Here is a 25,762-nt window from a genome sequence, read left to right on the forward strand (position 1 = left end):
TAACTGATAAATAAAAACAAAAATTATACCCGTTAATGTGGTAGCATAATGTTTTGACACATGTATGCTTTATGGAATGCTTAACTCAGGTTAAACATCTATCTCCTCAAACATTTATTATTTTGTATGATAAAAACTCTTAAAGTCCTTTCTTCTACCTTTTTGGAATGTATAGTATGTGGTTATTATCAATAGTCCCCCTACTGCCCAACAGCACACCAAAACTTTTTTGCAGTCTTAATTTTAACACAGTGAGAATTTAAAGCAATCTTATCACTTACTTCTCCTGTATTTTTATTTTCTGCAATGTTTTCCTCCTATTTAATTAACAATAGATCTGTACCTAATGTATTTGCCTTTGTTTTCATGGAATAACTACATAGATTCTTTATACAATAACAAGTAAAACTTGCATAAACAAATTTGGGAATAAACACAATTCTAAACTTTTAAGGTTGTAGCTCCGGCAGAAGCAGAAAGGTACAGGGGAACTAGAAAAAGAAACCTATTTCTCAGGAGAATTTTATGGCATTAGTCGGTATATTTTATAATAGAAAGCCACAATGAATCCAGTAAAGTGAAAACTGGTTACAATGTAGTTAAATTGCTTAAGTGGGGACTCATTATAATATAGATATGTAATTTCATCCCAACTGCATTAATCAGCTTTCTATCAGTGTGACAGATTACCTGAGAAAGTAAACTTAGAAGAAGGAAAGGTTTGTTTGGGCTCATAATTTCAGAGGTTTCAGTCCATGGTTGGTGGGTTGGTTTCAGAGTTTGGGTGCCTGTAGTGAGGCAGAACATCATGGCTGGGAACATGAGACAGAACAAAGATGCTCACATCATGGTGGCCAGGAAGCAAAGGGAGAGAGCAGAAGGGGGCTATTATCTCAATATGCCCCCAATAACATAACTTCCTTCCACTAGGCCCCACCTCCAAAAGCTTCCACCTCCTCTCAACAGTACCACAGACTGGCAACCAAGCCTTTATCATGTGGGCCTTTGCAGGAACATTTAAGATCCAAATCAACAAGCAGTGAGCTATCATCCATGTTCTGGAATCTTCCCATAAACCACCTAGATCTAGAGTTCACGGTCATGTCAGACCATGTGTTAATGCTTTTTATACAAAGTTTTAAAAAAATTAGTAGTTACATAGATCAATACAGTTGGTAATGATGATTATATACAAATATATTTTATAACCAAATGTTTTAAAAATATGCACTCGTTTGTACTCATTATTTCCCAAGCAACTAATTTTCTATGCCAACATTTGCATTTCTTTTGTTTTGAATCTGCTTCAATTGCACTTGCTTTTGGGGATTTATTTCAAGAGAGGGCTAACGCCTCCAGCATCATCTGGGTTCCCTCCTAGCAAAGAGACAAAGCTCTGTGGAGAAAACTATTTTACTTGATTTTCCCAGCTAAGCAGATCTCAGCTACTTCCTTGCACAATGAAAAAGCGGAGCCTGAGATGAATATGCATGGTGTATACAGTTGGCAATGTGTCCCATTTCAAAGCCCAGCTGTGCAGATGCACTGGCAGGGATTTCAGAGACAACAACATAGCACTTGGAAAGCTAAATCTTAGTTTCAGTTGCTGATTTCCTTTGGCTTGTTTTTCAGCTTTATACCTTTCTTTTTATAATCCTCATACCAATATTATGGTAATTATCATGTTTATCAAGAGTTTTTTAACTTTAAAAATGTACTATTTTTAAAATTCTAAATTCTTCCATTGGAAAATACACATAGACAAAAATCAGACTATAAATACTGATGGGAGGGATATATTTACCCAAACCAAATTTTCTCAAATTGGTATACCAAAGTATAGATGCATTTAGACATGTTTTATACCAGATCACTATTTGAAAACTATCATCCGATCATCGGTTTAGAAGAATTAGGATGGGCCCCAATATCCTCTTCCCTCATGAGAGTGAAAATATAATTTGAGAAACTAAAACTGTTTTTTATTTAGAGCAAATCAAGTGGGAGGAACCCCATTATTAAAAATGGAAAACCTGATTACAGATTGGTTCAAGACAGTCTGTGGTAATCATAAAGCACAACATTTAAAATCAGACCTGAGTTTAGAGTTTGGCTCTACTGTACTTGAGCTTTGTGAGTTTGGGCAAGTTACTAAACCTCTCTGATATTCAGCTCCACTTCCAATAATGTGCATGTAAAAGTATGTATCCCCTTCAGTGAGCTGTTGTAACCTGTCCTGGCACAGTTGGTGTTCAGTAAGTGGGGAGTGTTTTTACTATAACTGCCTCCTGAAATCCCTTTCCCTGTACCCATTCTAATCCTTAATCAAGATATAACTGAGTGGAAGATAAGCACTTATCATCAGGACAGTGGCTTATTTGGGAACTGTAATATTGTTCCTAATCTGAAATTAGGCTGGTAATTTGAATTGTCACTCTGAATCGTTCCCATCCTTTGTCTCAATGATTTTGAATGGTAATATTCAGTATACATCCTCTATCCCTGAAATATTTATCATACTAATACTGGGTTTTGTCTACCCTAAGAGTTTTCCATGTCTTTCTTTAATTGTCTGTTCCTTGCTATCCTTTGCCGATGGGAGTTTATGACCATGCCTGATGCAACCCGATTTCCTAAGGTTGCCTCAAAGATGCTGCTTCACAATGTCAGCATTTCTCCTAGGTGTACTCGTCTCATTGTTCTGCCATTGACCTTATGCTAGGAGATAGTGGAACTAACATGGACCAAGTCTTTGGTTTTCAACCATGCCATCGGCATAATTTGGTGTCCATGCTGTAATAGGAACTAGGCAGGGCCCAGTCCCTGCCCCTAAATCAGTCATTGCTCAGTAGGATAAACAGAAGAAAACCCACATTTAACACTACAATGAATATTCTCTGGGTTTGCATACATGTTAAGAGAAGGTGGGGGTATCCATTTAGGCATGGGGAGTTTGAGGGAATGAGTCTAACAATCTTAGTCTCCACAGTGTTGGTCCTGCCCAGGCAGGACAGGAGAGTGGAGGTAGTGTGGCATATCCACATAGGCAGCTGTGGCTGAAGCCTAAAGTGTAAGGACATTGTAGTGGGTGAGCTTGGAAGGCCAGTGGAGACAAACCATTATGGGACTTGTACAAACCATTTTAAGAAGTGAAAGCCCATGATGGGGGGGGGGGGGCACCATAAGAGTACAGCTGGGGATTGTAGCCATACAATTGGGTTAGTGACCACTCATTTCCCATCTGATAAGCTGGGAAACTTGTGCCACTCAACGTCTCTGAACATCAATTTCCTCATCTGAAAATGAGCATTTGATGCCTATTTTGTATGGCTGTTTTTAAGGATCAAAGGAGGTAATTATTTTAGCAATAACGTTACACACAGTGAAGCCCAGTGAATGTGTTATCCTTATGAGAATGTTGATAAAATCAATTTTAGTTATATTTTAGGATGGCAAAATCTGTTGGAACACTGGGGTGGTAGGCATTTTTCTCCCTCTAGATTCAGTTACCATTCTGCCTTTGCAAGCTTTTGTGTTTGCCATCTTTCATCACAACAGGAACATAACCCAACAAGAGATAAAGGGTTCTTGCATGAGTCCAGATCTCCAAGATGATGGCTGCTACTCAATCCCTAAGTCCACAAAGATGCAAATAACCCTCTCCAAGAAAAACCTATTGTTTCACCTTGACTGCATCTGGGTTCAATATCAGTGAAGAGGGGAGAGTGAGATCTGGCTGAGTCTGGGGGTAGCATCCCTGAAGCAAAGCTGTAGAGACTTTTGGGGATCTGTAGGAAGAGATGAAGGTTTACCAATCTATCCTATATAGTTTGCAAGGATCTGTTTTATATCACTCCTTTTCTGTCAATCAAATACACAGCTGTTATGATTTCTCTCTTGATTTAAATCATCTTGCTTCATATATAGTGCTTGTTATTAGAGACCATAAATTCAGTACTTTACCTTCATGGACTTGAATCCATGTTGAAAAATATTTTCAGGCAGCAGCTTGTCCCATCCAAAGCAAATTATCTTTATACATTCCCAAGCTGAGTCTCATGCAAATAGCCTTATTACCAGTTAAATCTGTCCTTTAAAGATTTGAGCTTTCATGTTTTGTTTTTTTTTCAGTTCATCAGTTTTAAGCCAAGCCAAGTAATGTGGAGTGGCTTTTTTCCCTGAAAACCTAGATTGGAGGAAAGATACCTCATTATAAGCTCCCAAGAATGATCCTGGCTTATGCTAGGAGCACTGGAATAGTGTGTCAGCAAGAAGCTGGCTGCAGGAAGAACTTATGATAAACAGAAGTATTCTTCCTTTTCTTTATGCTTGATCTCTCAAAAAGAATACCACTTAAACTTGAATGTGCATACGAGTCACCAGAGGGCTCGTAAAAACAGAAAAGCAGCCATGGAACACATCTGTAATCCCAGTGGCTCAGGAGGCTAAGGCAGGAGGATTGCAAGTTCAAAGCCAGCCTCAGCAACTTTGCTAGGCCCTAAGCAACTCAGCAAGACCCTTTCTCTAAATAAAATAAAAGAAAGGGATGGGAATGTTGCTCAGTGGTCAAGTGCCCAGAGGTTCAGTCCCTGGTATCAAAAGGAAAAAAAAAAGAAGAAGAAGAAGAAGAAGAAAGAAAACAGAAGAGCAAGCCCTTTCCACAAAGTTTCTGACTCCTACCCATTTGGGAGCAGACTGGGAATTTGCGTTTCTAGCAAGTTCCCAGATGATGCCAGATCTGTTGGTCCCAGGACCTTTTGAGAAGGGCTATCACAAAGGGTCCTACCTTTGAGACTTAGAAATTATCCCTCACATAAAGAAGTTTGAATTTCACTCTTAAAACACTCCACAACTCCTTGGAACTCCTCTGATTCATTACTTTCACATGACCAAGTGAAATGACTCTATGACAGGGAGGAAGCTGTAGAGAGTGCTTCTCTTAATGGTTTCCCAGGCTTGCCCAACTCCAAGAAATTTAGCCACACTCAAAAAAAAAAAAAATTCATCCTTTTTTTAGAGCCATTATGTTTAGTTGAAGTGAACTTTGATTGACCTGCACACGTCTGCCTCCCAAAGACTCTCCTGAATCCAAGCCTCCTGTTTGGCCATAGAAGCAGCTGCCATTGTGGATCCAAGCCATAGAGTGTTCATTTTGTTAAACAGGCAGTGCTCAAGAAGCCTGAAAACAACATCGTAGATAAGTAATGCAGCAATTTTGCATCTGTTCTGTGGTCCCATTAATTTTCTTAACTAGAGCTGAGCAGAACAAACAAGTAGGCTGGCCTTCTTTCCTGTATTTCACTAATAGTTGTAAACCTTCTGTTGTGATATAAAAGCTGCGTATAATATCATTAACATCTGTTTAGGCTCACGTTTAAAACTTACTGGTAATTCTGCCTTTTTCCTTCTCAGAAAGTTTCTCTTCTGGCTGAATGCTCTAACGGCTTCTTTCTAAGCTTTTAAGCTGCAGCAGACTCAAGGAGAGAGGACCTTGGAGTGTTTCCACCTCCAAAATGGTCTGAGCTTAGCCTTCTAAACTGTAGTTAGTACTCTCCTCCTGAGCGCAAGACCTTTCAGATGCCAGTTGGGCTAGAGCCCAAGAAGACAGATGGAACTGGAGGTTCAGCCTGGAACTGACTCAGCACTCCTGGAACTGGGGCAGGAGGGAGTTTTGGGTTTGCTGGTCCTCGGGGTAATAGTCCAGATCTTAGTTTCACAAGAGTTGCAAGAGCCAGGTTGGCTTTGTGTTACCTGCCTTGGAGTAGGAAGGTAGACCGTGGCACAGCAAGGGTGCTGACTCAGGGTCTCCTAGAGGTCTCTTCCTGGGAACCAGTCTGCATGCTAGATTCATCTACACTTTTGCTCCTTTTAAGCATTTACTGAATTCTCCCTAGTTCCACACATGCTGGGGGATATTAAGATAAAAACCTATATTCTCAAGATGATCCTATTGTAAGGAAGGAAGCAAAAAAAGAGATCAATTAAAATATAGAAGGAAAAGTACATGCTGGAACATACATTCTTGATGAGGACAAAAATTGGTTCTGAAGGAGCAAAGAATCTCAGATACTACAGTCATGACAATAGTTTGAGGCTCTCTGAAGCTCAACCCTACCTGAGTTTTATTCCTTATTATTTAATTTCTCTCATTCAGGGGAATTAATGTTTTTTCTCCTTGGAGGAAAGAATGAAAATAAAAAGTTGAAAAGCACAAAAAGAATGTATTGGAGTTGTGAGGTGTCATAGGAAAGGCCCCTAGAGAGAACCGGAGGGGCGAGGTAGGCTCCCTGAAAGATAAGACATCTGCACCCCAGTCTTGAAGTAGAAGAAATTCTCCAGAACAGATGGAAGAAGGATGTCTGTGCACAGGGAATAACGTGTGCAGACTGACAATGTTAGAAAGGTGCCTTTTACAGCCGTCAAGAATGCAAACTACAATAAATGCTGGAGATGAAGTAAAGAAAAGGATCACTTTTACACTGTTGGGATTGCAAATGAGTGTAACCACTATGGAAATCAGTATGGAGGTTACTCGAAAGACTAGGCAAGGAACCACCATGAAACCCAGCAATATCACTCCTCATTATTTATCCTAAAGAATTAAATTCATCATAATACAGTGATACATGCATACCCATGTTTATGGCAGCACAATTTACAACAGCCAAATCAGAGAAGCAGCCTAAGTGTCCATCAATGGATGAATGGATAAAGAAAATGCGGTATATATACACATTTATTCAACCGTGAAGAAGAATGAAATTATGTCATTTGCAGGAGAATGGATGAAACTTGAGAACATTATGTTAAATGAAAGTCAAAGGTCATATATTTTCTCTCATGTGAAAGCTAGAGAGAAAAAAAGGAAAAGAAAAGTCAGGGGTTTGACCTCATGAAAATCAGAGGGAGATCAGTAGAGGAAAAGGGACCAGCAGGGTGGGAGGCAGGAAGGGAAAGCAGAAGTATTGGGGAATGATATTGACCAAACTCTATTGATATATTGTGCCAATCTGTAACAACAAATCCCACCATTATACGACTATAAAGCACCAATAAAAATATAGGAAAGAGCGTCTTTTAAGGAAAGGCAATGATTCTGCAAGAAGTGAATTAGGAGGTTAGACTGGGGAGTGTGGATGGTGTGACCCTCTGGAGAGACTGAAGGTCCCCCTCAGCCCCTTCAAAAGGGTTGTACTTTATTCATAAGGACTCAAAGAACCAGTGAAAAGCTTCAAGTAAAAGAATTACCTACCCAGGTTTATGTTTTTAAGATATTCTGGGAAGAGAAGGCAAGGAATTATGGGTCAGCAGCACTCGTGAAAATAGATGTGAGGAGAGGGTAAAAGCTGGAACTCAAGACAACCACTGAGAAACCCTGGGCAGAGCCAGACAGGGCTTCCTGGAGAGAACATGACAGTGGGAGACCTGGGAACCTTGCCTTGTGACCAGATGGGCCAATGGTCCAGAGAAGACCATGTGTGGGCAGCCTCCACTACCCATCACTGATGAAAAAAGAAAGAAGAAAGCTAGACTAATTAAATACTTGTTTACTCATGGCATCACATGGGTTTTTCCAAGACAACTAAGATTACTTTCTTTTTTAAAAAAGAAAACTTACAAAATTTCAAGCGTATACAAAAATAGAGGAAAATAGTGCAATAAAGTACCAGGTAACAACAATTATTAACCATCGACCAGTCTTGCTTCATCTCTAATCCCAATCTAGTTTTTCCATCCCTCCCACACCCTGGGTTATGAAATTCCAGTTATCCTTTCATTTCTTCTTGTCAATGGTACTAATGTATCCCTGAAAGATGCTCTTCTAAATACATAACTAACATCATCATATTTCAAAGTATTAGCAATAATTCTTAATCAGATGTTCACTTAATGTTCATGTTTCCCAGAAATGTGATTCAGATTTTCACATATATGTACATATAGATGAGAAAAGACTATAGACTTGCATCTCCATCGCTATCTGAACTCACTGAGCTCCCTAATTATTGCTATAAGAGTTATAGTGATGCCTCAAATGCCTATGAAAAAAATCCCTACCTACGGTGACCTGAAAAGGACTTTCCTAAACCCCTCTGCTCCACTTCTGATGTTATGTTTGTCATCTTTGTGAGGCAAGGTGCAGAACTGCCCACAAATAACAGTGCTCACTCTGGTTGCCTGAAGGATTAACTAACTAGAACTGGTTCTTCCTCATCTCCCAGAGAGTGGAACTGTCCCTAAGTCACCTGCACACAGAGTCAGTGTTTGTTTTCACCTGACTGAAGTTTCAACTGAAATTTCTCACAAGGTCCTGAGACTCCAGGTATTGGGAAAGTGTCATTCCCCCCAAATCCCATAAAAAGCTGATGCCCAAATACAGAATGCCTGGGGCCCACCAACAAGCTTGTGTTCATGTTTCTCTATGTAGTATGCACTCAAGGGCCAAGTCTTTCCAGTGTTATACCCAGCCACCTTGAGAGAGTGCCCTGCAGTAAATAATACTTAACTATGCCAGAATTTATCCAAATATACTTATATATATACTTATAATATACTTAATGCAGGCTGTAAAGTACATGCAATCTATTCAGTAACAACCTATTGATGTAGCTCTGAAAGGTAACAAAATATACTGTAGAAAAATGTAGGTTTTGACCTCTGCCCCTGGTTTGATGACTCTGCACGCTGATGCAACCTCTGGAGACTTTGTAGATCACGACCAGCTTTTTGGCCACACCTTAAGCATGGAAAAAAATTGTGAATCGTATTGAGCTTTATATGGAAGATTCTCACTGCTAATATAAGTTTAAGTCAGCTATTATAGATTCGCAATGCCCTAAGAGGGAATGTGGATTTGATCCTTGCAGTGTGTGGTAGATGTCTTCAATTGTGAACATATGAATTTATAGGAGTAGAGCACTCAGGAAGTGGAGGTGATGGTTACACCCCAGAACTCCCAGTGTAGGGCCAGAGGTAAAGTAAATGTTGCCAGGAGAGGGCATATTGTTTCCCACATTACTCTCTGGAACTTTCATTTTATATTCACCCTAATTCTTCACTGCACACACAGATAATTGAATTGTTAACTCACGCTTTCTTTTTCCCCCTCCTTCTTTAAGGGTTTCATATCATAAATGAACAGCTGCTCATTGCAAAAATGTGGCTGTGTTAATGCTTTACTATGATACAGTTGGACTGTAAAAGCTGTTTGGTTAAAGTAGCTACTGGACCATTTCATTGTATCCTTAGGTACAAAATGAAACAGCTCCTTAACCATTCACAGTTCCTGGCCTCAAGGAATAAAACAATAAATGCTCAGGAACTTTAAGCATGTCACAAGCAAATAAAATCCTTTGAATTCTGAGACTTCGTAATGCAACTGGGACACAGCCATAGCACCCACCTACAGTGGGTGGCCTTTTGACATCTTTCTGGCCAATGCTTGAGGTAGACCACAGTCAGAAATGTCTTCATTTATGCTAACACTAAATAACCAAAATTAACATGGGACAATGTGGTAGCCTGGCATGAGCTCCTGAAACATAGCTTAGGACAGCTTTTACTCTTAAGAGCAAAAGATCATTCAAGCCTCTGTTTTAATACCCATGAATTCATCCATAAGACTCACATTTCAAGACACTGTCAGGAAGGATATGTAAGAAATTCTAAATTTCCTTCAAGTTAACCTAAGTCTCACTTAACCATGTCTTATCACATGATCCAACCCTAAGCTTTCATGCATTGAGAGTTAGTTTATTTGTAGCCGGGTACAGTGGTACATGCCTGTAATCCCAGCAGGTTGAGAGGGTGAGAGGCAGGAGGATCGCAAGTTCAAAGCCAGCCAGAGCAAAATCGAGGCACTAAGCAACTCAGTGAGACCCTGTCTCTAAATAAAATACAAAATATGGATAGGGAGGTGGCTCAGTGCTCAAGTGTCCCTGAATTCAACCCTCAGTACCCGCCCTCAAAAAGAGAGTTACTTTACTTGTAAAGCTTGAAAGTGCGAATTCCATAGCCCCAAGCTCTTCTCTGTGACAGAGTAACTCTCTCCTCTCATAAACATCAGCCAGATGTTTATTCCACAGGTATTTAGCACATGCTTAACAAAATGCTACTCCAGCACTGTGCCTGAAAGTCCTGCAGCCCCAGGTGGATGAATCACTCACAGTTTGAAAACACAAATCGATAGGCAGTATTCCCCTTTGCTGGCACTGACGACAACTGTGTCTGTATATTACAATGTAAAATCCTATTAAGAAAATGTCACTTCCTAAAGTCATTATTTTCTGAGACATAATGCTTTGATGGTGATGTTTTGAATTTCCTACCTTACATATGAATATGTGTCTTATTTTGCTTTTTCCAAAGAAACCAATTATGACTCCTTGGCATTTATTGCAGATGAGCAAGAAAGTTCCGGAGCAATTATTTACACTGTGGAGCTGAAGCGCTACGGGGGGCCCCTTGGCATCACAATTTCAGGAACTGAAGAGCCATTTGATCCTATAATCATTTCAAGCCTCACTAAAGGGGGATTAGCTGAAAGGTAAAATTTGAAAGAACTGCTATAATTACCTGCATCTGATCCCAGCCACACAAAAACATGCTCCCCTCTCCTGTTTATCTGTTGACTTTTAAATCTGCACAGAGGTTTGATTTCAGAGCTGGGGAATTCTCAAGCAGATCTCTGACTTGACTTTGAGGGGCATTTTTGCCGGCAGTAAACGATGTCATGGGCTTAGCATTGATATCAATCTACAGAAATGTATCAACTGACCACAGTAGATTTATGTTGTATCCATTTTGAAGAGACTCAAGTTCGGGGAGGTTAAAAGGCTTGTCCAATTCAATTCTGAAAACATTTGCTGAGCCTCTGTTCCCTGACAGGTTCTCTGCCTAGCTGCCATGTTTTCCAGAGAGAATGAAACAGGCTTCATCTTCTAAGATTATGGGGATACAAAGTGTAGTGACCCATCTGAACAGCATCCTATAGTGTGGAATGTCCACCTGTTCCTTTGCCAATGATGCACACACGCCACCTGCTCTCTGTCCTCTCCTGAACCACATTTCTTTCTGAGATGTGTTGTTGGGCATAGAACAAACCCTATAACTAGTTCTGTTCTCCAGGGACCCAGCTCAAGAATGCACACAGTGTTCATGCTGACACTCAAAGACACTTGGCTTGCAAAATCAAAACAGCATTATGTAATCTTGAAGCTTCAAATACCTTAGAGATCGGCTTGTCCAACATCTTCATCTGAAGGATGAGGATACTCACCCAGCTCATGAAGGGTTACTCAGATAGAATTTGATATTCTGCTATTAATCAGATAAAACCCAGTATTGCCAGGTGGCCTCCTGTCTTTCAGAACTCTGTTAGGGAGCCAACAAAGAAAAGATTAATATTTATCTGATACAGTAAAAAGTTGATGGTTTATGACCTAGATCTTTTATAAACTAAAACACTTTACGAGAGAGCTTTTCTCCTGCCTCCCCCACCCCCGGGAAAAAAAAAAATCCTTAAGACTAGATGCAATAGTAGACTTAAGTACCCCCTCCTAGCCTGTATGCCCCATGTCACCTCTGTTGCCCCAGTTGCTGCTGCCCAGCACCTCTGCCACTGTCCTGGAAGTGAGCTATGTCTAGAACACCAACCACCAGCAACACGATGAGTTGGGTCCTTCACTCACTGTATTTAGAGTGAGCCAGTCCAACCAGAGGCTGGCGCGTGGAATTCAGACTCTCCAACCTTCATCCCAGAGTAAAGAGCTGAGTTTTTATACCATTCCTCAACTTCTCTGCTGAGAGTTTATTCCTTCCCCATCCAGAGCTTCACACAAAGACAGATGTGATGCACATCAGAATTGTAAATGCCAATTCACTAGTTCAGAATTGGATGTGTATGGGAAGAGAAAAGATCTAAGTTTATTAGTTTGTTGCCAATAATTTATTTTCTTAGTCTGCGTCTCAAGCAGTATACTCAAGCCTTGACATGTCTTCCTATTTAATCCTCAGGGTTTCCTTGTGAAATGATTGTCCCCATCATAGTGATAGAAAACTGGGGCCCAGAGAGGTTAACATAAGATATCATGTCACTCTGGAGGTGCCCCTACTGGCAGGTGGCAGAGACAGATTTAAACATAGCACTAATTGATTCTTGCATTTAGCCTTTTGCAATCTTTAGAATCATTGACAGGGGAAGCTCTGCTGCACCAGCGTCTGGTGTATGTCCCCATCTCCCTGAACATCACTTCTTATGAATTAATAAACACTTAAAATCTGAAGAAAAAATGTTCCATGGAGCCGGGCATGGTAGCTCACACCTGTAATCCCAGCTGCTCAGGAGGCCAAGGCAGGAGGATTGCAAGTTCAAAGTCAGCCTCAGCAAAAGCAAGGGCTAGACAACTCAGTGAGACCCTGTCTCTAAATAAAATACAAAATAGAGCTGGGGATGTGGCTCAGTGGTCAAGTGCCCCTGAGTTCAATCCCCAATACCAAAAAAAAAAAAAGTCACACATCACCACACTGATTGTCCAACATAAATCTTGCAGGGGGAGGGGGGCCTTCTAATGGGATATTAAATGACCCAGCTTTCTTAGAGTTTAAAAATTATCCAAGTCCATTTTCAAAATAATTAAAATAATTTTACTGATTTTATTTGAAACTATAAAGTAGTTCACAGCAGATGTATCTTATAACATTACCCAGGAAAAAAGCAAGGAGTGACCTCTGGAGACCCTTGTCAAATCTTTATTGTTGCAAATAGATAAAGTATGCAGGGATTATGTCTACCTTCCCTGTTACTGTTTGATGTTTCAGAACTGGTGCAATCCACATAGGAGATAGGATCCTCGCCATCAACAGCAGCAGCTTGAAAGGGAAGCCTCTGAGTGAAGCCATCCATTTGCTACAGATGGCAGGAGAGACTGTCACCTTGAAAATTAAAAAACAAACAGATGGTGAGTGGGTCGAGAGCCTCAATTAAGGATCTCCAGTGCGTTTCCTTCCCTAAAAGAATGTGCCAATGTCTACATGTGTGTTTCTAAGGAAATGACTCTCCAGTGGCAGAGTATTTACGGATCTTTTTCATTTAAATTTGCTCTGACTCTTGACCTTCTTTCCTGTCTATAAAGCCCAGTCAGCATCCAGTCCCAAGAAGTTCACCATTCCCAGCCACTTGAGTGACCTGGGAGATGTGGAGGAGGACTCCTCTTCAATGCAAAAGCCCAGCAAACTCTCTGACATGTACACCGCCGCGGTGCCCAGCGTGGACAGTGCCGTGGACTCGTGGGATGGGTCTGGAATAGAGGCCAGCTATGGGAATCAAGGTAGGCCCTGCATTGTGGAACACAGAGGATTTGTCACTGGGGAACCATATGTGTTTTCAAAGATTCACCCTCTGCTCCACAGCTTTGTTCAACCTGAGTCTGTCTCAGAGGCACCACATGAACACATTGAAAACCTCCACCCGTTTGGCCTTGCATTTCCTCCTCCTCGGTGCTGACAAGTTATGAACATTTATCAAACACTAACAGACCTCCATGAGATCTTCTCATGGCCAAATGTTCAATGCAGATCTTTTCCTGGTTGATGTGAGGCAAAACCATACAATGGAGTGGATCCCTGAAGACAAGCCCCATTATCTCATTTTTTTAGCAAGCTTTCCACAAAGATGGATTGGGGGGGTTCTGACGCTATGCATAAAAGATCAGCCAATGATTTGTGACACCATTTATTCTGACCTCTTCTCAGCTTTAAATAGAAACTTGTAAAGTTTTCCCTGAGTACTCAACATTAGAGAGTTGTAATGACAGTACATGAAAGTATATAATAAATTTTTCTTCACAGATGTCATCTTAACTGTCAGTCAAAGAGTAAAATGCATCAACAAACAAACAGCTTGGAGAACACATGTTCAGGCATGTGGGTGGCTTTACAGCTTGATTAGCTGTACTTTAAGCAAAGTCTGTGTCTGGTTTGCTCTTGTCCTGGTTTTCCCAGCTTTTTTCTCTCACCCTACCTTTGTTGTGTTGTTCTCTGTTAAGTTCTTTGATGGGTGAAAAAAAAAATGGAAAGGAAACAATATTTCAAAGTTGTCAAGTTGCTGCCTATTGGAGTTTGGTAGAGAAAATATATCGAACACCTAAAATAGAATTGAGGCTTTCATTTATTTGGCAATTAATTTTTTCCAAGTCATAACACCTTTTGACAAGTTAGTTATGTCACTCAATAACAGACATTCTCATTGCCTGAAAATTGATGGGCCACCAAAGAACACTAGATAAAACACACAAGTCAAGTTCTATTAGAATAGAGCCTGGGATTCATTGATGAATGTGTTTGGTTTTTGTTGATTTATTAATATGAAGACATTTTTGTAAGGAATCTGTTGACATTAGTAAATTCCATCCCATCATGTGAGATGTAAGAACTAAAGTTATTCCAGTCCTTTCTCCTTGGGAAGAGGACTGTGATCAGCAAACTAAATACAGGGCCTATCTCTTATTAGTGAAAGATGAAGAAACATTTATTATTTATGAATCATTTCAAAAATTTGAATAGTGTTTATAATAGCAGTAAATTTGGCATTGTCAAATTAGAACTCTTTATGAGGTTGAAGGAGCTAAGGGATAAGTAGAGATAATAACGATCAGGGTGGAATTGAAGTCCTCCAAGATACTGAAAAAATTGTAGCTGCACCTTGTGTTTGTGGAACCCCTGGAATCTACTGAGCACTCACAGATAACTACTAACCTCGGGTGATTCTCAGACAAATGTTTTGAGGTTAAAGGTTAGCGTTGATATGGCAGATTCAGTGTTAAGAGAGGATTTAGAGTCAACTAGGTTGATGTCCAGTGCAGCTCTTGGTGCTGTGTACAGCCTTGCTGTAGGCCAGCAGGTGGCATGACCTCGAGTACCAGGTAACAGGTTCCTGCCACAGCCTTCCCATCCCCACACAGCTCTGACAGCTCAAAGGTCCTTGCTTGTATTGAGCTGCAATCCATCTGTCCCTAGCTTCTGACTATTAGTCTGGGTTCTGCCTTCAAGATGATTCAGAAGGAGACTAAAGCCTCTTCCACTTGATAGCCCTTCGGGTACTTGAAGATTGCTATCACTTCTCTTTTGAGTCTTTCCATCACTAAGCAAAATAGCCTCCGGTCCTTTAACTATCCCTTGCCTAACCCTACTTTTCAGTATCTTTATCATCCTACGGTATATTCTTCTGATTATGTTCAAGTCTCTATACTTGCTAAAGTGTAGCACTCAGAAAGCAGAGTCGTACAAGTCGGACAGCCCAGGGCCAAGCAAACCTTCTTCTGTGAAGCTAGTAGAGCCTGTCCAGGTGGCCTACCTCCACATAAGGGCTTTGAGGGGTGCCAAATCACATCTGTCATTCACTTTTAGTTTACTGCTTACCAAGTTCTCAGAATCTGGATTTCATTTTCTTTCTTGTGATGAAAGTAAAATGAAGGGTTAAATGAGATCTCTCCAGATTGTAGTGGTTGACTTTTTGCAAGCAAGGCATAAAAGTGTGCTTTTTTCCCCTCCTATTGAATGGAGAGGGCCCCTGACCTCTCAGCAGGCTCTCAGTTCTTCCCAGGAAGACCTTTTACATCCTCATTGCTCCCTGTAATCACTATCACTGTCCCATTGCACCTTCCTGAGGCACATCTTCCTCCTTGGGCCCAGTATCTATGTCTTGGCAACCATGTTCCTTGTTGTTCTCCACTGCTTCTCCAGCATGTCACACTTCATTCATTCAGTGAGTATGTAATGAGTGGCACAATATAAGGTCAATGTATAATGTGTACACACTGTTGGAAAACAGGGCCAGGGTCTTTGTTCTCATAGAAGAGGTTACCCAGCTAAAGGGCCAGATGGTTAACAAATTAAAAACAAAGAGCAACAGCACTAAACATTACTTATTTAATGAAAAGGAAAGTAGGTTGGATTGATCAGAGCTGGTGGGGAAAGAAGGAATATGTTTGAGGAAGTCCCACCGTGGATGACCCTCAATGATATATTGTGTAGCTCTAGGATGCAGACTTTCCCCAGTCGGCCTCTGGAGAGCTTCCATTCCCCGTTCTCTAGCTCCCTTCTATGTCTCCTGCTCTGCCGCCTTATCCAAACCTTGTGTTTTGGGCCCTTTATGTGTTAAGTATTCCTTCTTTGAGAAATCCACGATGGCTGTACCTGGATATAGCAAAGGTCAGCAGCAGGAGACTGAGAAACCTTGACTGTGCTGTTCTCATAGACAGTGTAGCTCTAATCCTTGACGCAACTCAAGTGTCATGGTACTGTCTGATATTTTTCTCTTTTGAGGTCATTTTGATCATTTGTATTTTCTCAGGGGGAAAAACTGTTTTACCCAGATTTTCAGATGTAGTTACAAATAAGTAATATATTAATTCCTTTTATTTTCTCAGTTTCTAAATTTATATCCCCCGTATTGTTCCTTAATTGGTGTATTTGTGTTTTTATGGTTTCCATGATTAGATTAAGAATCATTTGTCTTATTTGGCATTTTTTTCTAGAATATTGACAGTTGCTTTTATTTATTAGTTCCTTTCTGGGTCTTTTTACATAAAAGTTTGCTTTTAATTTAAATTTCATTCCGCTTCTCTTCAACTTTGTTCCTTTTCTGACTTGAATTGGGTGCATAATTAATTTGTTTCCATGCCTCCTTGTAGTTTCCATACAGTTGACAAAAGAAGATAAAAGATGCCAACTTGTACAGCTGGAGCCCAACTTTCTCTAAACATAGTTAAGGATAAGCCTGCTGCACACAGAGAACAGCCCAGATGATGGGATTTATTTTTCCTTCCACTTACTCTCTGATCTCTACATGCTCATGTTTTATCTCTTTTTATGATTTTCTCTTGCACAATTTCCCCTGAGCTCTTATGTTTCTGCTTTGATCCATTGTTCTGTAGAATGATGGCCTTGCTCTTTTTTTTTTTTTTAATTTAGTGGTGATCTATTTGGTCATATTTATCGTTTGCTCCATGCCAGGCTTTTTCTCTTGAGCATTCTTCATCTGTGACAGCTTTGTTTTGCTATTATTTTACTCCAATTGTTTGATGTTAACTTGGCATACCTCATATGACAGTGATTTTTCATTTCTGCCCATCATTTTATCCAGTGAGTTCCTCCTCAGCTGAAGCTTGGTGGAGGTTCTGAGGAAGAGGAGGCCAGGTCGTGCTCCAGGCTAGCAAAGTTTGGCATTTCACAGTGTGGCACGTGTGAGTGAGCCCCTCTGCAGCTGGCAGCAAGCAGTGCTGATATGGCTCACCGGGCAGGACTCCTAACTGCTGCCTGGCAGATCATTTCCTGAAGGTTGCAGCTTGTGTGAAGGTGCTGCCTCTCAGCCCGCCTCCCTGACTTTAGCCTGGTGCCGAATGGGGTCGAGGGCACTTCCTGCCACCAGTCTACATGATACACTCTAGTGTCCCAATCCACGGGTTGCTGTTGGCCTGGTGTTATGGCCTCTGCCTTGGCTGGCTGGGCCCCCTATGCAGTCTCTGACCACCCGTGTCATCTCTCAGCTTCCTGCCACCACCGTCCCAGCACTTCTCCCCAGTGACTCACTACATTTGGCCACTTTTCTTATGTATTATGGTTTCTTATGTATTATGAGAAATGTTCTTTTTGTGTTGAACATAGAATATGGATTCAATTATTTGTCAGCTCTATTTATTTTGAGATGATTTCCAAAAGGAGGTAGAATGATCTTTGCTCTGCCATTTGAATAGCAGAGCTCATCTAAATGCTGAATATTTATTTCTTGGCAAGGACAATTACAAATAGTTACACAAATGTAAGATCTGATTTTCTCGTTCTTAATAAAAATGCATCTTTGGGAAAACAATTTGCCCAAGAATTATCAGGCTGTCTTTCCTATACTAAAATTAGTTTCCAAAAATGCAAGTAACCATAAGAGCTAGAGGCCAAAATCATGAAGAGTATATTCCAAAACCATCCTCTGATTTCACACTTTATGACTATAAGCCAACATTGTTTAGCTTGCTTTTCTACATTAACAATGAATGTGAACTAAGAGCTATAGATACACGATTTCATCTGTGATAGTACAGAAAACCAAGCACCACTATTGGAGTATCAGGAATTTACAAATACGTATTTACCCTAAAAATAAAAACATCATACAAAGATTCCATCCCGTTTTAGAAGTACCTACATTTTTCATTATGCAAATAACTAAAACTCAACATTACTCACTGTGAAAGGAATCTAGACTGAATTTTATATGTTACATTATGACACAGTATAAAACTAGATAGTGACACACAGTTGCAGAAGAAATAAAGAAGAAGAAAAGGAGAAGGAAGAGGAGGAGGAGGAGGAAGAGGAGGAGGAGGAAAGAAGAAAGTTTTCCAGTTATAAATCAAAAGAATATTGACTTAGGACATATTTTTTTTAATGGTGTCTTTTTTCAATGTGTTTCTTTTACCAAGTTTTAATCTAAGATGTAGTTTCTATTGTCATACATGTATTTTAGTTTCATGTGCTGATGCTGCCATTCAATAAGAACAGTTTATATCTGGCCATTAATTTTTCTTACACTTGAGCTTCCCTGGCTTGGAAATTTGACTCCTGAGGTTAGAGTCTTCAGAGCCTGTTCACTTCTTCTGAACTCTGGCTACCATCTTGCCTTTGTCCAAACCTAACTTTCCTCAGATATTGCTTATTTGAAATCATGGTATCACCATTCACCTGCATCAGGTAGGGATTGAGTGCAGCTGCTTATAAAAGAAAATCCAAGTAATGGCACTATAAGGAGCCAGGGATTTATTTTTCTTGCACTGTAACCTGGAGTCTGGAGCGGGCAGGTCACCCCATGGTGTCACTGGGGCCAGGCATGCTCCTGGATCAACCAGCTCATCACCTCTGCCTGTCACACAGCCTCGCCCAGGCCTGAGTGACTAAGTACTTCCCCACTTTGCTTCTTTCTTTCAGCATCTTATTCTTACTTTTAGCATCTTATCAGCTCATATTTCTATCAGTGGTCTTTAGAAAAGCCAAATAACACTCCTTAAAACAAACCAGAAACCTCCTGTGCTGCTTCTATATTGTTACAGGCTAAAGTCAAAATTCAACAGTTTAACACAGAGTTCTTTGTAAGCTAGTCTTCCTCACAGCGCCCTTGACTCCACATAACACCCAACTCCTTACTATTCTCTAATCTCTAAGCAAGCTTTGGTCCTTGGTTCTTTTTGTTTATTTGTTTTCCTAGAAAAGCTAGATATAGAAACAGGAATGTCAGGATTATGATCTTATAAAACAAATTGTTACCCAACTGATTACCAATCCATTGAATTTGGTACAGCTGAACTGAAAATGCTAACAATACAATGACTTAAATTATAAAAATGTAGGCATTTCAGAGCTGAAACATAACTCTACAATGTTATCAAGGACCTATGCAGTGAAATATTTCAGCCTTTTTATACTTAGCACTTGGATTCCATCCTTGAAGTTACCTCTGGGTCCAAGACAGTTATCAGTGCTCCAGTTATTTCATTTGCAGTCCCAGAATCAGAACAAGAGCTGTAAGGAAACTTCCCAGAAGTTCCCTCGATCATGTGATTGGCCAGAACCTTTATCAGGTCACAGTTAGCTTTGAGAGAGGCTAAGAAGTAGTCTGATCCATAATATTCCCACCTCAAGCCTGGCATTCTGGTACTAAGAATGAAGTGGGGAACAGGTGTTCTCGAAGACAACAGGCAGTCTGCCACAGTTGGGTAACTACCTGTCATTGGCCTCCCAACCTCCACCAAGCTCAGAAAGTCTTTCAAGAGTAGCACCCAGGTTTGCTAACCACATAGCACAGCAGCAATGGGAGAGAATGAGCCCAGAGAAAGGCAAGAAAGGGTGAACGTACAGGCCCAGGGTCCTTTTCCAAATCTGACTGATTAGGCAAATCACATTCCTCCCCTGAGAAAGGAGTATGTACAGGGAGTAGAAAAGACCAGGATATCCTAGAATATTTTTTCCTCCCTGGGAGTGAAGTAGAAACCACTGATGGAATTAAGGACGGGAATCAGGGTTCATGACAACAGCGCTCGCTCGCTCTCTCTCTCTCTCTCTCTCTCTCTCTCTCTTTCTCTCTCTCTCTCTCTCTCTCCTTCTGGGCAACACTTACCCAACACTTCCACCTGGTCAATGCCAGCCTGTTCTCCAAGCTTATATGCCATCTTTCATGTGGCACCTTTTATGACCCACACTCCACCTCCAGCAGGGGGCCTTTCACATGCTGTTAGAACTCACACTTTCTCCTCCTCCTCTCCCATACACATGGCCAACGGTTCCAGTTTTGAGGGCAGGAACCTAGTTTTATTTACCTTTGTATTTAGTTTTCCCATACAGCACCTGACACCCAGGAGGCTCTCAAATGTTCACTGCATGAATATGCTGGGGTTTACCTCCTGCCCTAGTCTCCCTACCTCATCAGTAAGGAAGCTGAGATCTCGAAGGGTTGAAGGGTATAGTAAATAACAACAATGGATGGCTATGTTCACGGAAACCTCCTTGGTTTTTAAGCCCTTTTGTATGATTTATGTATATTTATTCCCTTTAAATGGCCCATATCACCATCCTTATTTTATACTAAGGGTAGCTTGCCAAGGCTACCAGGGGAGGAGCGATGGAATGGGGTGGTGTGTGGACTGAGGTTTTTTCTTACTTTGATCTTGGGATCAGCATAGCATAGGGAAGTGCTGGGACCAGATCCAGGTCTTCTGACTTTATCAAAGAGATCTGAATCCTATTCTCTTCTGCTCTGTTTTCTACTAATGCATCATTTTATAGCACTCATTAAAACAAGGCCTCCTAGTTGGGTGCAGTGGCACACGCCAATGATCCCAGCAGCTCTGGAGGCTCAGGCAGGGGGATCCCAAGTTCAAAGTCAGCCTCGGCAACTTAGCAAGGCCCTAAGCAACTCAGTGAGATCTTACTCAAAATAAAATATTTTAAAAAGGCTGGGATGTGGCTCAGTGGTAAAGCAACCCCTGGGTTCAATCCCCAGTACCAAAAAAAAAAAAAAAAAAAACCAAAATGTAAACATGGCTGCTAGGGATGCATGTGCCTTTCCTGGTCTGCATCCTACAGATGGGGCTGCACATCTGCTCAAGCCCATCCTCTTACTCCCACCCAAGTCACCAAGAACTACTTAGAAATAATGGGAAGAACATCAGAATATTATTCTGCTCAGTCTAAAACATGTTGGAATTTCCTAAGAGAACCTAACAGTCTTACAGGTTAATGCTTATCTGAAAAGAAGACCCCGAGAGGACACCACCAATGAGTTTGGTTCTTAATGAGTTTAAAGCCAGTTAAAGAAAGTGGAGTACTAGTCTCTGCCTTTTGTATAAGAAGAAATGAGACTTTGCATAAGAGGGGCTGGTTGGTTTGGTTTGGAATGAGAAAATGAATAGCCTGTCGCAGGGGGTTATAAAAATGACCAGCCACACTTCCGCAGTTATCCAAGAGAATGAGATAGTGAAGTGTTATTGTTGCTGAAAGCTCAGTCCTTGTCCCCAGTGCCAATCCAATAATACAGACATGGGTTTCAGAAAAAAGGAAAGAAAGGTTCAATGCTTTGCTAGCAAAGGAGAAATACAGGGAACTCTTGTCCCAGAGGCTGTGATTCTGCCCATCAGCAGGCTCTTAAAGAGGTGATTCAAAGGTTACCTTCCATGTGTTCTCTGTTGGAGTTGTAATTCACTTGTTAATTTGGGAGACAGTTATTTCTGAGATGTTGCACTACCATCCCAAAGTCTGGATTACTTCCTTCCTGTGGTGGTTTAAATCTGCCTAAAATGAGGAAGAAAGATAATCCTGTTTCCCCTGAGATTAGGGCAGGGGAGATTAGGGAGGAGCAGGGGGCGAGGAAGAGAAAGAAACACATTCATTTCAAAAATAAATTGCAGTGGGAGAGCAGCAAGGGCTATATTCAAAGCATAACGTGGACCACTGTTACTATATTTCCCTTGCTCTGAGGACTGGAACAGAAGGTTCATAGAGGATTTCCATCAGTGGGCATTGGGACTTGCCCTAATTTCTTGAGATCCAGTGTTTTGATCAGGGAGCACTATGCCTAGACATCCTGCTTTCCCTGGTCTCTACTTAGTAGCCAGAGGAACATCATAAGTTGTGACCTCAGTGGAGGGAAAGTGAATGGGAAGATGCAGCAGGGATGTCAATGGAGACAGTCCTCTTACATGAGCAGGCTATCTAACTATATGTGAAAACAGGGGCCCAGGCCTGTTGGCTATATTAAGTGCTTGAAACATTTCAATGTATATGCCTTGTATTGCACACATGTAAACACATACACAACACACACACATACATCACAACCCAAAGTGGTGGGCGAAGCAATTGTTATGACTTTGGAGTCAGACTTAGAGTCAAGTTTCTATTGTCGCACTTGAACCCACAGAAGAATTTTGGAAAAACTTCATACCCTGTCACATAAAGTTATCATCAACATTTTTTTCTCCTCCAATTTAAATGTAATTTCTAGTTTGTTGTAAATATGCTTTAAATATATTTCTGTCAAAATCTTGAAGCCACTGCCTTAACTCAAACTCATGGGAAATGTCCATTATGTAAGCTAATTGCCAAAAACATCCCTCACTCCCTTACCTGTCAAGCAAATCAGACTTAACTCCCTGTCACAAAGAAGTCAGTCTTCATTTTGCAATTCAAACAAACACTGATGCACCAATCTCCTCAGGCTGGCATCTTACTTCTGAACTGCAGTCCTGAGAGACAGAAAGATGGATGAGAAAGGAGTAAAAACCTTTGCCATGCGTTTGCCTGGTTAAAATAAGACCTAGGTTCTAAAAGACCTGCTCATAGGAATGAGTGTTTTTCTAGATTATTCCTTGATTTAGCAGCTGGAGGATTTTTTTTTATCCCCCAAGCCAAGCACCTTCAAAGGTTTGAAATAGATGATAAATGTGTTTTTCATTTGTAACGTGAAAAAGAGCAATTAAGAGAGGGGAAGTGAGACGGAGGAACTGGCATGGTATCAGCTATGTCAGATGGGGAAGAAGTGCTTATGGAACTTGGGGATCTGAAGATTGATTCTCCTCAAGTTATGGCTTGAACCCCCAGGAAAGTCGGCAAGTCACCTTGGGTACCTGATGTGGCTGTTCTAACCCTTTGGTATCAGCTATAAAACACAATAACAATAGTACCTATCTTCAAAGTTGGCTCTGAAGATTAAGAAGGTGCACAGAGCACTTTGTACATAATAAGCACCACTGTATACTCAAGGTCGTTGCTGCTGTTGCTATTGCCTTGTGCCACCTCTCTGCTCATGGATGAGGTCTTTTCTTGATGGGCCCCGTCTTAACACTTTGTTTATATTTTAGGCACCAGTTTTCAGGCCTCAGGATACAATTTCAACACCTATGACTGGAGGAGTCCAAAACAGAGAGGAAGCTTGTCCCCAGTCCCCAAACCTCGAAGCCAGACTTACCCAGATGTGGGCCTGAATAATGAAGAGTGGGACCGTTCCACAACCAGTGGGTAAGGTTTCCATCCACTGCTGCCCCATCTAAGATCACTTTGTGGTCAGTTATTTGGGTAAGATTTGAAGTTCTCTATTTGCTGTGGCACATATTGTTACCATTGACTTCCTGAAGCTACCATAATCATCCATGTTGGCCATAAGGCAGGTTCTAAAACTTGTGCCTGACTAGTGACAGCCTGGCACCACCATGCAACACAACAGCTAGGTTTCCTCCAGTGAAAACAGTGGTAGCACTGGGGTAAGTCACCAGGGTTTTTTTGTGTGTAGGTGTGTGTGTGTTTTCCTTTTTTGAGACAAGGTCTCACTAAGTTGATGAGGCTGGCCTCAAATTTACTATCTTCCTGCCTTAGCCTTCTGAGTAGCTGGGATTATGGGTGTGCACCACTGTCTCTGTCTCTGGAAGTCAACTTTTATAAACTATGTCCTCAGTTTGTACGTTACTCCTTCTCATTTCTTATTGATTTTTATGTTTTTCCGTACTGGGGATTGAATCAGCTAAGATATGCACCCATGTTGAGCTCCATTCCAACAGGGCTATGTCAATAATGCAGCTCATTTAGCAGTAGCTACGAATAATCTGCAAGTCAGCGGTAAAACATGGACCAATCTTTTATTCTTTGTGACACTTTGCATTTCCTAAATATCCTTACACCCAAGCTAGCTTTACTCAGAGGCCACAGTTAAAAGAAAGCCATATCCAAATGAAAGTCTCAGTCTCTCTCTCTCTCTCTCTCTCTCTCTCTCTCTCTCTCTCTCTCTCTCTTATTTTTATTTTTGTTTTTTGTGCATTTGAGGTAAAAGAGAAATGTTCGGTATATGGAGAAAAAATTATGTTTGGTAAATTCGTAACCCTGACTATGTTACATGGTGACAGTTTTGCAGGGACTTCTGACTGTGCAGAGGCTGAGCAGGAGGAGAACTTCTGGTCTCAAGCGCTGGAGGATTTAGAAACCTGTGGACAATCGGGAATTCTGCGAGAACTCGAGGTAGCCTCGGTCCTGCTATTTGCTTTTATTGTTTCTACATTCATTTTTTGGTCCTTTTAAGTTTGCACTGATCACACCAGTTCATTTAAAAGCTTTAACCCCTTTCCACAGGAGAAAGCTGACAGGCGTGTGTCTTTGAGAAACATGACTCTCTTGGTAGCTACCCTTTATGTTTATATTTTTGCTTGTGAAGCTGCCTCCCCTGCCTCCTTGCCTCTGGACAGCAATTTGATTTTATATGATGCAGTTGAAAGTATTATTTCCTGTTCCCACCCCAAGCTTACTGACTTGTGGCTTCTGCCATTGCTCCCTGCTAACCCTGACTGTTCCCTACCAAATGGCTAAGGAGCGAGCTAAGTCTCCCAGCAGTGGCGCATCTCATTCTCTTAGTTGCTTTAGAAAGGTTTCTTTGGCATGTTTTCATTTGTAACTGGTATAGAAGTTAATTTGATCGTCAAGAGGAACATAAGAGGAAATTTTATTCTATCTTGTTTTGCCTTTAAAGGAGATAATAATGCAGCTGGCGAAAAAAGGCCAGTCTATTTGATAAGCAGGCAAAATATTACATAGTACTTTGTGTTAATTGCAAATTCTGATTCCATATTAACTTCAAGTGAACAAGACGGAGTGGAACAGCTGAACTCCTGACTGTTCTTATAATCAAAGCCAGGAATTTGCTGACAGTATTCACACTTTAGTCTGGGAAGTCCTGGACTATTTCCTTTTATGTTCTTTTAAATTTTCTAAGCTGTTAAAAAAAATAAGTGGCAAAGTCTCATTTTTATTTTGATGTCACATGAGGTTCCCAAGTCACCATAAGGAATGTGAATGGCATAACTGGGTGAAACTCTTGCAATTCTAAAATGATTACTCATCTTTATATTATTTTGCTTCTCAATTGCATGTGTGGATATTTTATGTGATTCTAATGTTTGTGAATCTGCAAAGAGAATTATAAAGAAAAACATTAGTTTGAATTTATAAACATCATTGTATTACCTGGCATGAATTTCAGCTTCAGAGCACAGTTAAAGGACCTGGATATGGATAATTCTATATAATTTAAATGAATCAAGACATGAGCAATTGATTTCTTTTTATACAATTAAAAAAAAAACAGGATGCTTAAGTTTCAGCTAGTTTATTTGAACATTTACCACCTCCTGTATGTAGAATAATGAGTCAGAGTGGCCCAAAGTGAGCAAGAAATTGA

General features: G+C 40.8%; 1 protein-coding gene across 22 annotated transcripts in view; it reads left to right on the top strand.

Annotated features, from left to right (window-relative positions):
• Grip1 (glutamate receptor interacting protein 1) overlaps positions 1-25,762 on the top strand; it is a 666,343-nt gene that overhangs the window by 613,667 nt on the left and 26,914 nt on the right. For 14 of the 22 annotated variants that reach the window (XM_078053199.1, XM_078053198.1, XM_040280352.2 and 11 more), the window contains 6 exons: positions 10,402-10,546; positions 12,820-12,959; positions 13,134-13,328; positions 23,403-23,559; positions 24,438-24,549; positions 24,661-24,705. In XM_078053199.1, the coding sequence (XP_077909325.1) occupies positions 10,402-10,546; positions 12,820-12,959; positions 13,134-13,328; positions 23,403-23,559; positions 24,438-24,549; positions 24,661-24,705 (794 nt within the window). The remainder of the gene's footprint in view (positions 1-10,401; positions 10,547-12,819; positions 12,960-13,133; positions 13,329-23,402; positions 23,560-24,437; positions 24,550-24,660; positions 24,706-25,762) is intronic. The other 8 variants (XM_078053200.1, XM_040280359.2, XM_040280360.2 and 5 more) reach the window with 1 other exon arrangement.

This window comes from Ictidomys tridecemlineatus, chromosome 6 (genome assembly GCF_052094955.1).
Source record: "Ictidomys tridecemlineatus isolate mIctTri1 chromosome 6, mIctTri1.hap1, whole genome shotgun sequence".
NCBI classification, from domain to species: Eukaryota; Metazoa; Chordata; class Mammalia; order Rodentia; family Sciuridae; genus Ictidomys; species Ictidomys tridecemlineatus.